At 41.2% G+C, this 13,130-nt stretch overlaps 1 protein-coding gene across 1 annotated transcript in view; it reads right to left on the bottom strand.

The window, feature by feature from the left end:
- LOC122560022 (bactericidal permeability-increasing protein-like) overlaps window positions 1-13,130 on the bottom strand; it is a 171,175-nt gene that overhangs the window by 63,837 nt on the left and 94,208 nt on the right. The window contains exons 4-6 of the mRNA XM_043710181.1: window positions 10,760-10,874; window positions 6,659-6,787; window positions 5,853-6,008 (exon numbers count right to left, since the gene is read on the bottom strand). Coding sequence (XP_043566116.1) covers window positions 5,853-6,008; window positions 6,659-6,787; window positions 10,760-10,874 — 400 coding nt within the window. The remainder of the gene's footprint in view (window positions 1-5,852; window positions 6,009-6,658; window positions 6,788-10,759; window positions 10,875-13,130) is intronic.

The raw sequence follows: 13,130 nt of genomic DNA on the forward strand, positions 1-13,130 counted from the left end.
TCAGTCTGTCCTTACGGTAGCACGTGTATCCTTGAATATTCATTTCCCAGGCCCTGTCCACTTGAAGCCACGTCTCAGTTATCCCCACAATATCGTATCTGCCAATTTCCAAAAGAGCCTCAAGCTCATCCATCTTACGTTTAATGCTTCGTGCATTCATGTATAGTATTTTTAATTTGTTACTGCTCTCACCCTTCCCATCAACCCTTATTTCACTCAACCTTACAGCATGATGCCTTTCCGAGTTTTCTGCCTCATTGATACAGTTGTCTTTCTTGACTTCTCTTGTTCTAACTTTTCCTTCAATTTCCTTTTTAAACATCCAGCTTGTCCCCTCCCCCCCGCTACTTAGTTTAAATGTAGCTATGTTGCAGTAGAAAACCTGCCTGCCAGAATGCTGGTCCCTAACCTATTAAGGTGCAAGCCATCTCTCTTGTAGAATTTATGTTTACCACAAAATATACTCCAGTGATCCAAGAACTTAAATCCTTGCTTCCTGCACCAGTTCCCTAACCACACGTTCAAGTCCATTATCCCCCTGTTTCTGGCCACACCAGCACGAGGAACTGGAAGCAAACCGGAGATAACCATCTTGGACGTCCTGCTTTTCAGCCTTCTTCCTAGTTCTCCGAAGTCTCGCTGTAGTATGTTCCTCCTCTTCTTCCCGACATCATTTGTGCCGACATGTACCACCACCTCTGGCTCTTCACCCTCATCCTTGAGGATTTCCTGCACTCTGTCCGTGATGTCTTTCACTCTAGCACCAGGAAGGCAACACACCATTCTTAAATCCTGTCTGCTGCCACAAAAACCCCGGTCAGTTCCTCTCACAATGGAGTCCCCTATTACCACGGCTCTGTGCGATGTCCGACTCATCTGCTTTGCCTCTGCGGCAACTTTTGATTGACGAACTTGGCCGCCTTGCGAACTGGCAGTGTCATCAGTCTCTGTTTCCAAAAGCTTTAACTTGTTCCTGACAGGTACTTCTCCTGGGGTCTCTTGCACCTGTCTCCTCTCCACCTTCCTCATCGTCTGCTCTCTTCTGCTCTCTTCTGGCATGATTGGTGTAATAACATCGCTGAAGGTCTTGTCCAGAAAGATCTCATTCTCTCGGATGAGCCTAAGGTCTTCGAGTTCTTTCGTCAGTGCTGCAATATGCTCAGTCAATTGCTGAATGTGCACACATTTTCCACACATATATGAGCCCAGACACACCAGAGTCATTGACCTCCCACATCAAGCACGTAGTGCACTGAACCAGCTGGGCAGTCATGTCTTCACCCTCTTCAACTGTGGCGTGATCACTTCACTCAACCTCCTTGTCAAAGGTTCCTGAACTGAAGCCTCACTCTTCGATCTAAACTTCCTTAGACCCTCTTTTTGTGGCACGTCTGTGGACTCTTAATTAAGGTTAGAGGAGGAGGGAGGGAGGGAGACCCTACTTTGTGAGGTGATACATTCTGGAAGATCCAATTCAAGAGCGAACTATACAGTAAATGGAAAAGTTCTGGGGAAAATTGATGTACAAAGTGATCTGGGTGTTTAGGTCCATTGTTCCCTAAAGGTGGCAAAGCAGGTCTATAGAGTGGTCAAGAAGGCATACGGCAAGCTTTCCTTCATTGGACAAAGTATTGAGTATAAGAGTTGGCAGGCCATGTTACAGTTGTATAAGACTTTGGTTCAGCCACATTTGTTATATTGTGTACAGTTCTGGTCACCACATTACCAAAACAATTTGGAAGCTTTGGAGAGGGTGCAGAGGAGGTTCACCAGGATGCTGCCTGGTATGGAGGGTGCTAACTATGAAGAGAGGTTGAATAGATGAGGATGATTCTCATTAGAAAGATGGAGGTCAGAGGGGGATCTGATTCAGGTCTACAAAATCATGAGAGGTATAGACAGAGTGCAGGACTCAATTACTAGGGGTCACAAGTTCAAAGTGAGAAGGGAAAAGTTTAGGGAAGATATGCATGGAAAGTTCTTTATGCAGCGGGTGGTGGGGGCCTGGAATGCATTGCCAGTGGAGATAGTAGAGGTAGACATGATAACATCATTTAAGATGTATCTTAATGGGCAGATACATGAATGGGCAGGGGGCAGTGAGACACAGACCCTCAGAAAATAGGCAACAGGTTTAGACAGAGGATCTGGCTCAGTGCAGGCTTGGAGGACCGAAGGGCTTGTTCCTGTGCTGTAATTTTATTTGTTCTTTGTTCTTAACTGAAAAAGCTGAGGGTACACGAGCTGTCCTGAGAATTACTTTTTGTTTTTTGTCTTCCCCAACGTCCTTGACCCAGAAAAAATAATAGCTTCTTTCCACAGACTGGGACCAGTCTTCGATAGCAGAATCGAATGAGTCAAGCTGCCCAAATAACGGCATGATGCCAGAAATCAACTCAAAGACAACTGATGTGAGTGAGTTTCTTTAGGAATGTTGTTTTCTCTCATCACCACTAAAATAATTACACAAAGGCCGGTAACTCATCACCCAGTTCATCCTTTATTTACATCCGGAGAGTCCTTGACAGTGATGCAACTGTCAGAATAAACAGAATTAGGGATAGTTAACATAGCTTTGTGTGTGAGAAATCATGTCTCACGAACTCGAGTGCATTTTCTGAAGAATTAACGAAGAGGATTGATAAGGGCAGAGTGGTGGACTTGATTTAAATTGACTTCAGTGAGGAGTTCAACAAGGTTCATCATGGTAGACTAGTTAGCAAGGTTAAATCTCATGGAATACAGGGAGAACTAACTATTTGGATACAGAACTGGCTTGAAGGTAGAAGACAGAGGGTGGTGGCTTTTCATACTGGAGGCCTGTGACCACTAAATGATAAATGATTGAATGTGAACATACGAGATATAGTTAGCAAGTTTGTAGATGACACCAAACTTAGAGGTATAGTGGACAGCGAAGAAGGTTCCCTCTGTATACAATGGGATCTTGATTAACTGAGCCAATGGGCTGAGGAGTGGCAGATGGAATTTAATTTAGGTAACTGTGAAGTGCTGCATTTTAGAAAGACAAATCAGATCAGGACTTACATACCTTAATATAAAGGTCCTGCGAGTGTTGCTGAACAAACAGACCTCGGAGTGCAGGTTCATAGTTCCTTGAAAGTAGAGTTGCACGTAGTGAAGAAAACATTTGGTATGCTTTCCTTTATTGGTCAGAGCACTGAGTATAGGAATTGGTCAGAGCACTGAGTATAGGAGTATAGGGTGGTCCTGTTACAGCTGTACAGGATATTGGTTAGGCCACTTTTGGAATGTTGTGTGCAATTCTGTTCTCCCTCCTATCAGTAGGATGTTGTGAAGCATGAAAGGGTTCAGAAATGATTTACAAGGATTTTGCCAGGGTTGGAGGGTTTGAGCTATGGGGCAACTTTTGGTGCATGTATTGAATGAGCTGCCAGAGGAAGCGGTGGAGGCTGGTACAATTACAAAATTCAAAAGTTATCTGGATGGGTACATGAATAGGAAAGATTTAAAGGGATCTGAGCCAAGTACAGGCAAATGGGACTGGATTATGTTCGGATATCTGGTCGGCATGGATGGGTTGGACCGAGGGTCTGCTTCTGTGCTGTGCATCTCTATGACTCTGACTCTCCTGTTTATTTTTGTCATACAGGGCTCTCTGATTGGCCCAGGTTAACAACCTCAATCAGGGAACTCTTATTCTATGAGGTCCACCTGACTGACATTGTTACGATCACTACAGATTTGTGTTGACAAATATTACCTTTGCTCAGGATTCTCAGGTGCTAATGGTTGGCATGGACACAGTTGTCTCAGTGAAAAAACTGCACCTTAAATAAGTTACAGCTCCAATTTTACTCCCTTCCCTGCATGCTTACAGTTAACTGAAGTACACTAAACCTCCCTGGATACTTTTATGTTCAGGTTTTCCGGTTGGTTTGATATTTTCCACGTGTAGGTATACTATCTGGTAGGAGTTCCCATCATGCCCAATTGGAATGCCTCCAGCTTTGAGGATTCAGTACCGTATTTTGGATTGTGGGAAGGACAAGTGGCTTTCAACATTCTGACTTTGCTGAATGCTCCTTCCCTCATCACCTGGTTTCAGAAAGGGTCAAATGCCAGTTTTGTCACCAGCTTTGACTTGTTCCCCTCTGTTTGGACACCAGCCTGGTCCAACTACAGCAGAAAGAGACTATCTCTCCTCATGGATAGTAATGGAACCTTGGGTCATTGTTTCGGTGAATATTGCAGCAATAATTGCTCAAAGCTGGTTACCTGTGTTAGAAAGGTTTCAGTGTGAAAGAGTTTCACAAACCTTTTCAAGTAGTTGCCAAGAGGTATAACTTTAAGGAGAAACATAATGGACTGATTTTTTTTCAATTCCCTCACAAAATGAAGTTCATTTCGGAGCATTCCATGAGTCTAGAGTGTTTGGACCAGGCCAGTGATATGATTTGCTTATTTAAGGACATTGGCCCAGCCTGATAGGCCATACACTTGGAACTGAGGACAGAGGAGAAAGTGAGGTCTGCAGACGCTGGAGATCAAAGTTGAAACTTTATTGCTGGAACAGCACAGCAGGTCAGGCAGCATCTAGGGAACAGAAGATTCGACGTTTCGGGCACATGCCCTTCTTCAGGAATGAACTGAGGACAGAGCCATCTCTAAGGCCTGACCGGCCTCCTCAGTACCATATTCTCACTGAAGTCCAGCCTTAAGGTTTGTTGCCAGCAATTTTGGGATAATACTGTAAATAGTTGTGCCATCAGTCTCAACCTCAGGAAACTGAAGGGAAGGCAGGAATGACTCTCCAGCCTTGTTACCATGGCATCATCTATTCATAATGCATGCCTCTCTCCAACACCTTGGGGGTAACTCTTAAGAAATTCAGGGATAAGTAAAGGGAATGAGGACGATGTGTTACATTTGGCATTAATCTTATTTTCCTGACTTTTACACAGGGGAAACCTGGTTTTCTTTGGAGAGTGATTGCAAGAAAATCAGGCTCAATTTCTTGACAAGTGAAGTCAGCTCTCATCTTTCCCAAGATGAAAAAAAGTCTGTTTCTTATTTAATTCTTTTGGTTACTTTGACCTTCTTAACGAGGAAGGTATGAGGAGTATGGTAAGAAAAGGGATGTTTTTCATTAAACTAAGAACACGGATGAAGAACTTAAAAAAAAAGACAAATAGTTTGGATATTATGAATGAATAGAAGGGTAACAGTTCGGTGAAGTCAAACTTATATTTTCTCTTCCTGTAGATGATAAATGGTAGAGAAGACCTGGGTGAGATAGAGAGCATACCAGAGTTAAATAAAAATCTGGCAAGGAATGATTTTTGAGACCAAGTGATGCTATAGTCTCTATTTCAATTATTAGAGTTTAACAAAGAAATTATCATCTTGAGAAATGTGTTTAGAATTTAGGAAGAATAGAAGAAAGTTTGGAGGATCATGAGCATATTGGTACCCTCTATACAAAACACACAAAGACAAATAAGTCTGCAGTGAGCTAAAATGTTTTATGAGGCATTTCGAAAAGGAATTGGTTAATCCATACATGGAGGTGGGAACTGTGGATTGGTCTTTCAAAAATCTCATGCAGTCATGATTGAAGTTTATTCTTGATTACCGAGCTCTCAAAGATTTATAATGCAAACCTCACAGAACATATGCATGCTCAATGGTTATTACAGCTTCAACATTAGGTGTTGATTAGTAAACTGACCATGAAATTTGTCATAAAAACATAAAAAGCTGGACATACTCAGCTGCCTGGTAAAACTTTGAAAATCATAATACAAATGCAAACTTTTCCAATGACATCTGAAGGACACATGCAGAAGTTAGAGAAAGAACACAGTTACCTAGCTCTTCCTGATGCATAAACTTGGAGTTTTGAGATGCAGCTTGCACAGTCCATCATTGATACAATAGGCTTGCCTGTATTATCTTTGCCAAACTTAAGGTAAAATGAGATGGCAATGCTCTTGATCTGTGCCTTTATAGTACCAGAGGTCCTGCTGCAGTGAAAAAAAGTAAGCTCTATAAAGGTCAAATGTTAAGTCTGGAACTGAATGCTCAAACTATTAATCTTGGTTAACAGGAAACAAAATAAACAAACTCAATTACTCAGTTGGATAAATCATGAAATTAGGTTTGCAGAAAGATGGCAATATCCTGACATTAATATCTTTCTTATAAGTTATGTGGATCATTGTGCTCTCAGATTACCTGGGACTACAAAGACTTGGCCAAAAAATTAAAAGAATTCCCTTGGCATTAAGTCACAGCTCTGTTTTTTCAGCTTTCATTTATAACTGGAGGCTTAAATTCCATGGACTGAAAATTTGTGGATTATGACAGCTTATTGTGTCTAAATTCTCTGTGGTTCATCAAACTGTTTCTGGAAACTGGGACTGAAGGCCTGAGAAAAAGGGGATGTGATGACCACAATTTGACAAAAGGGTGGGATAATTGCTCACCTGGGACAGCTGACACTGGTGACATCAAAGTTGCTCAGGCCATGGGAAGTCTCTTAAATTAACTGCCAATTGTAGCTCAGTAAGCAACAGTTGTATCTCAAATGTAGTCCAAAATGAGAGTGATGTCAGCCAGCATAACTGATCCAAATCACAATACTGTAATTATTTTTGAGATAAAGAATACTTACAAAATATTTGCTTTGATCTGCCAGTTACCATTCGTCTCAATGTAGCCATTGGACATAGCAACTTTCAGTCCCAAGTTAGGGACCAGAATGATACTCATATCTGGTAAGTTCACGTTACTTATAGTAATCCTGGAAAAAAAAAATTCTTCTGAATGAATTGTATTTATCATTTGAGCAATATGGGTATGCAGTGTACTCAGTCATGATTTCTACTTAAGCTACAGTTCATCAGTGGCATGAGCTAAGAAAATAATGTACATCTTTGTGCAAGAGGATGAATAATGATTCACAAATTGCAATTATGATCCACATTATGCAGATTCATGTGTGTATATATTAAAAAATTCTAAAGTTGGAGTGGTACATTTTCATATACTGCGTAAATTGAGTTGTCAATTATGTCAGTTAAGTCTTGGCTTGTTGCTATGGTGAACAGTGGGAAGACATAAGCTATTGTTATTGCCACTTGACATAAACCTTACTCCAATGCCAATAACGGCTTTCGCTTCTCTCTAATTCTGAGCAAAACATGATTGGAATGGTGCAACCATCTTACCTTTAAGCTTTCCAACAAAGCCCTTTCCACTATTGATGCTAATGATTTAAATTATCAGTCCATCACCTTCCACTATCAATGCTGTCAGTCCCAACTTATCAAAACAAAGCTTCTGTTTCTGTACTGTTTCTTCTACTCTCCATTCTAACTTGGTTTTCTGACATAATAAGTTCACAGCTTCCTAACCATGCAAATTCCTCCAGTTATTTAAACAATCCTATATTCTTCAATCCGTGGACTCTGGTCTTCTATGCAACAATTCCTCCCTTCAGTCCACCAGAAGAAGCAAGGTTTTAACTGACTTAGTCCCACTTTCCCTCCATAAAATCTTCCACCTTTGTTTCCTTTCAAAATCTTGGAAAACCTTCTCTTCTTTGGTTCTTTAGTGACCTCTGTTAGTCTTTCTTCCTTGACTCAGCAATTAGACATTGGTATTTTCTTGTAAAGTATCTCGAAAGGGTTGGTATGAAAATTTGCAAGCAGATGTGCTCTTTTAGTTTCTTTTCAATTGTTTTTTTTTGTCTGTGTTACATCATTCAGATGATACAGTTCAAATTAATCCATTCAACAACATTTGTAATTTAAGTTTTGATACCTGTGTGCAAGGAGGTTTAACTTAATGAAGTTATTTTAGAATCACAGAGTCCCTCAATTGTGGAAGCAGGCCATTCAGCCCAACGACCATCAAGAATCTAGATCTACCCTATCCCTGTAACACTGCATTTCCCATGGCTAATCCACCTAGCCTGCACACTATGGACAATTTAGCATGGCCAATCCAACTAATCTGAACAACTTTGGACTGTGGGAAGAAACTGGAGCACCGACAGAAACCCACACAGACATAGGGAGAATGTGCAATGTCCACACAGACAGTCGTTGGAGGGTGGAATCACACCCGGGTCCCTGGCGTGGTGAAGCAGCAGTGCCAACCATTGGGTCACCATACCACCCTATGGTGGTGACTAATATGTGATTAATTTTAGGTAACTAATAATGTAAAAGCAAACATTTGAGCATGCCAGAAATCAGAAAACGGAAAATGCTGGGAATAGTTAACAAGCAGGTCAAGCAGCATCTGTGGAGAAGGAAACTGAGTTAATGGATTGAATTTTAACTACCCTTTGGTGATGGGATGGCCTGGGGTGAGTGTAACAGCTATGTATGAAATGCCTATTATTCTGACTTGTGCGTTGCAGATGTGGGATAGGCTTTGGGGAGTCAGGAGATGAGTTACTCGACATACTATTCCTTGCCTCTCATCTGCTCTTGTAGCCACTGTGAGTCCAGTTGAGTTTCTGGTCAATGATAACCCCGAGGATGTTGATAGTTGAGGATTCAGTGAAGGTAACGCCATTGAATATCAAGGGGTGGTGGTTAGGTTGTCTCTTAATGGTGATGCCACTGGGTGATAGTGAGGATTGCAAATGCTGGAAAGTCAGGGTCATTAAATGTGGAGCTGGAAAAAGCTGTCCTGCTCTTTCAATGCTGCTTGACCTGCTGTACTTTTTCCAATTCCATATTTTATTGACTTTTACTGGTGACGAAGTTCTGTTATGCAAATTATAAGTCAAGATGTTTAAAGATGTGCAGGAACATACAGGGCCATTTGATAACACTGCACCCAGAATCTGGGAGCTTTGACTTTAATCAATACCCATTATCATTATGAGGTAATTTGCCAGAAGCTACTGTCTCTGTTAACAATTCAGATGCCTTTGAGGGTTGGCCTAAAGATATATTCTGAACAAGCTGTTCAGAGATGTTATTACACATCTTTTGGCCAGGGAGTACTTGAATCCAGGCATCTGAGCTCAAAGATAGAGCTCTATCAATAAACCATAAGTGCCCCTAATCTGAATTTATTGCAGATTTTTGAGAAGTCCCCACCAGAGTGGATTGAGCTGAAACAATAGATCTGCAAATCCAAATAGAACACAAGGCATTTGACAAGACATCTCTGTGGGGTGGCAGGTGGCTCAGTAGTTAGCCCTGATGTCTCACAGCACCAGGGACCCCGGTTCGATTCCATCCACCGACGACTGTCAGTGTGGAGATTGCATATTCTCCCCGTGTGTGCGAGGGTTTTCTCCCACAGTCTAAAGATGTGTAGGTTAGGTGGATTGACCATGCTAAATTGCCCATAGAATCTAGGGATGTGCAAGTGGATTAACTATGATAATACAGTGTTCCAGAGATGGAATTGGTCTGGGTCAGAAGCTCTTCAGAGGATTAATGTTGACTCAAATCGGTTGAATGACCTACTTCTATACAGTAGGGATTCTGTAAAAGCATTGTCACTAAACAAGTGGCCGTTGTGTTGGAGGTACTGTATTGACATGCAAGGGTCAACCTGCATTTTTCTTATATTTGTAAGTGTTCTCACACACAACTAAGCAGTTTTTTTTCCTATCACAAAATTGCCTATGGTTTTCTTTCACCTAGTAATCACCAGCAATAATTTACCAATATTTTCCAATTGATTTCAATTCTGTGAAAAAAACCTGTTAAGTGCAATGAAGACCATCAATGGTGAGGGAGCGGGGAGGGGGTAAAGTTCAACCTGTACAACTCTAGAGTTGCCTGAGAACAGGTGACCACTCTTTGTACTTGCCTGGGTTCAAATCCTATCTGCTTTCGACCATAATATGCCTGAACAGGTTGGCTTAAAAAAAAAGCTGGGTATTCCCCCACCCTTCTAACTCCATTTTAATTTAGTCCCTTCTCCCTCTCTCTACGTTGCCTCACTTTTGTTGTTGCACTGTCCCAATGGACAGCGCTTATAAATTTTTTTGCTTATTAAAGACACGGGAAAACGTAGAAAAGAACCATTCGGTGGTGTGTAAACACGTCTCTGGGTAGAAAAAAAATCTGTGCTTTCAGTGGGAAGGTGAAAACTGGTGTTGTAAAGTATAGATTTACAATAAAACCCTTATAAATCTGTGAAAATTGTTTGCTGTCTAATTCAACATAGAGGTAACAATCTGATTAACCGACACCATTTACTTGCAACACGAGAGAAAGGACCCCATTTATCATAAGCCCTGGCAGCACCAATTACAATATTAGAATGCTGCTTAGAATTTTAACGTTTTAACTTCAACCAGTTTGATTTAACATAATATTTGCAATATTGGGTATCAAACAGAGAAAAAGAATTACAAATCCAAAATGGTCAAAAATGATTTACATTCCATTTGATGGGGTAATTGGAAACTGGGTTATGTAAAGCTTTTGCTACATGAGCATTTTAATATCGCGACATAAGTTAGGAGGTAGTGGCCTTGACTCAGTTCTTAAATCTGAAGTACCAATGTCTTAAAATAAATTATATTATTGTTGTTGAGTCAGAAAAGTAAAGTAGACTTTACTATTGTTTTATTGGAAAATTCTATTTCCTCGCTCGTGCTATTTTATATAATAGCCATTCTTGACGTTGCATGCTTAAGGTAAGCTGACTCTAATAATATATAATAACAGCATGATAATAAGATACACCCACACTCTTTAGACAATTATTATCAAGGAAGCTATAATTAACATACCTATTTATGTTGTATTGAAGTTGATGTAAGACATTGGTGTATTTGATGCCCGAAATGTTTGGAATTTCCATATTGAGCAACCGATTTTGCAAAACAGACTTTACAATCTGACAACCTGAAAAACAATGTTACCAATTTTTTTCAAGTAATTTGAAATGTTAGGGTGGATTTTAATCTTCATGATGTGTTGTGATCGTCAAAAGTCTTCAGCAATTTTCCTGAGTCTTCCCTATCAGAATCACGTGGGGATCTAATTTCCCTAACAGACACAAAGGATATTATTATATTGTAACATTCCAACCTTTGCTACTAGTCTCTGATTCAATGACCATTGTAGAAGGGCTTGGAAACATATCGGATTTTGCAGTCAGTGATGCAGAAACTTCAAACACCATTCACTCTGTTGCCCACAATCTGCGACATTTTTGAGCGAAGCTAAATTGGAAAGCTCTTCAACCAGTTAGATTGGAGAATTCTCACTGAAATGCAGGGCAGAGTTTTAAACTAAATTGGATATTTAAATTTGGGTCAGATAGAGGTGAATTAAAGTCTTCACTGAGATTCTTGACCTCAACTTCCCAATTTCCTGGCAATTCCAATGTCCCACTTCTAGGCCTAAGGATCCTTGTTTACTCAGGCCTCCACTCAACAACAGCAGTGACTTTTGTTGATTTCAACTGTTAGATTGATAGTATCTTCCAAGGCGTTTCATGATTGTATTATGAGCAAACCTTGGCACTGACCGCGTAAGCCAATATTGAAGGAGGTAACCAGACTGGTTAAGAAAAGCTTAGGGCCTTAGCACCTGAATGACCAATCACCGATTGTGAAGAAATTAAAATCAAGAATGTACAAGAGGTTGGAACTGATTTGTAAATAGTTATGAGGGTTGTAGAGATGGGCAAGATCTCACAGATATAGGGGAAGGCAAGACCACGGCAGAAATTGAAAGCAAGGATATGAATTTTAAAATTAAAATGTTGTTCAACTGGGAGCCATTGTAGATTAATGAGTCAGTAACGAAAGTTATCTCAGAGTACAACGGGACCGTGATCAGATGGGCAAATGGGCCAAGGAGTGGCAGGTGAAGTTTAATTTAGATAAAGGTGTTGCATTTTGGTGAGGAAAACCAGGGCAGGATCTATACAGTTAATAGTAGGGCCCTGAGGAGTTTGCCAAATAAAAAGACCTAGGGGTGCAGGTGCATAGTTCATTGAAATTCAAGTCACAGGCAGCCAGTGTGAAGAAGGCATTTGGCATGTTTGACTTCATTGATCAGAACACTGAGTCTAGGCTTTGGGACGTCATGTTGTGGCTGTACAGGACATTGGTTAGGCCACTTTTGGAATACCACATTCAATTTTGGTCTCCTCCTATAGGAAAAATGTTGTTAAACTTGAAGGAGATCAGAAAAGATTTACAAGAATGTTACTGGGATTGGAAGGTTTGAGCTATTGGGAGAGGTTGAACAGTTTGGATTTTTCTTCCCTGGAGTGGCGGAGGTTGAGGGGTGACCTTTTAGAACTTTATAAAATCATGAGGGGCATGGATAAGGATAAGATCCAAGGTCTTTTTCCCAGGTTATGGGAGTTAAAATCTAGAGGGCATAAGTTTAAGGAGAGAGAGAAAGATTTAAAAGGGATTTGAGGAGTAATATTTTCATGCAGAGGGTGGTGCGTGTATGGAACAAGCTTCCAGTGGAGGTGGAGGTACAATTACAACATTTAAAAGGCATCTAGATGGGTACATAAATAGGAAGGATTCAGAAGGATATTGGCTAAATGGGACCAGTGCAGCAGGTCAGGCAGCATCCAGGGAACAGGAGAATCGACGTTTCGGGCATAAGCCCTTCTTCAGGCTTATGCCCGAAACGTCCATTCTCCTGTTCCCTGGATGCTGCCTGACCTGCTGCGCTTTTCCAGCAACACATTTCCAGCTCTGATCTCCAGCATCTGCAGACCTCACTTTCTCCTCCTAAATGGGACCAGACCAGTTTAAAATATCTGGTCGAGGTGGATGAGTTAGATCGAAGAGTCTGTTTCCGTGCAAGTCTATGACTCTATGAGTCCATTGTCAATTCCCATTGACACTGATAAATTTTGAGAACATATTGAGGGCAGCACGGTGGCACAGTGGTTAGCACTGCTGCCTCACAGCGCCAGAGAGCCGGGTTCAATTCCCGCCTCAGGCGACTGAGTGTGTGGAGTTTGCACGTTCTCCCCGTGTCTGCGTGGGTTTCCTCCGGGTGCTCCGGTTTCCTCCCACCATCCAAAGATGTGCAGGGTCAGGTGAATTGGCCATGCTAAATTGCCTGTAGTGTTAAGTAAGGGGTAAATGTAGGGGTATGGGTGGGTTTCGCTTCGGCGGGTCA

The sequence above is a fragment of the Chiloscyllium plagiosum genome, chromosome 20 (assembly GCF_004010195.1).
Source record: "Chiloscyllium plagiosum isolate BGI_BamShark_2017 chromosome 20, ASM401019v2, whole genome shotgun sequence".
NCBI classification, from domain to species: domain Eukaryota; kingdom Metazoa; phylum Chordata; class Chondrichthyes; order Orectolobiformes; family Hemiscylliidae; genus Chiloscyllium; species Chiloscyllium plagiosum.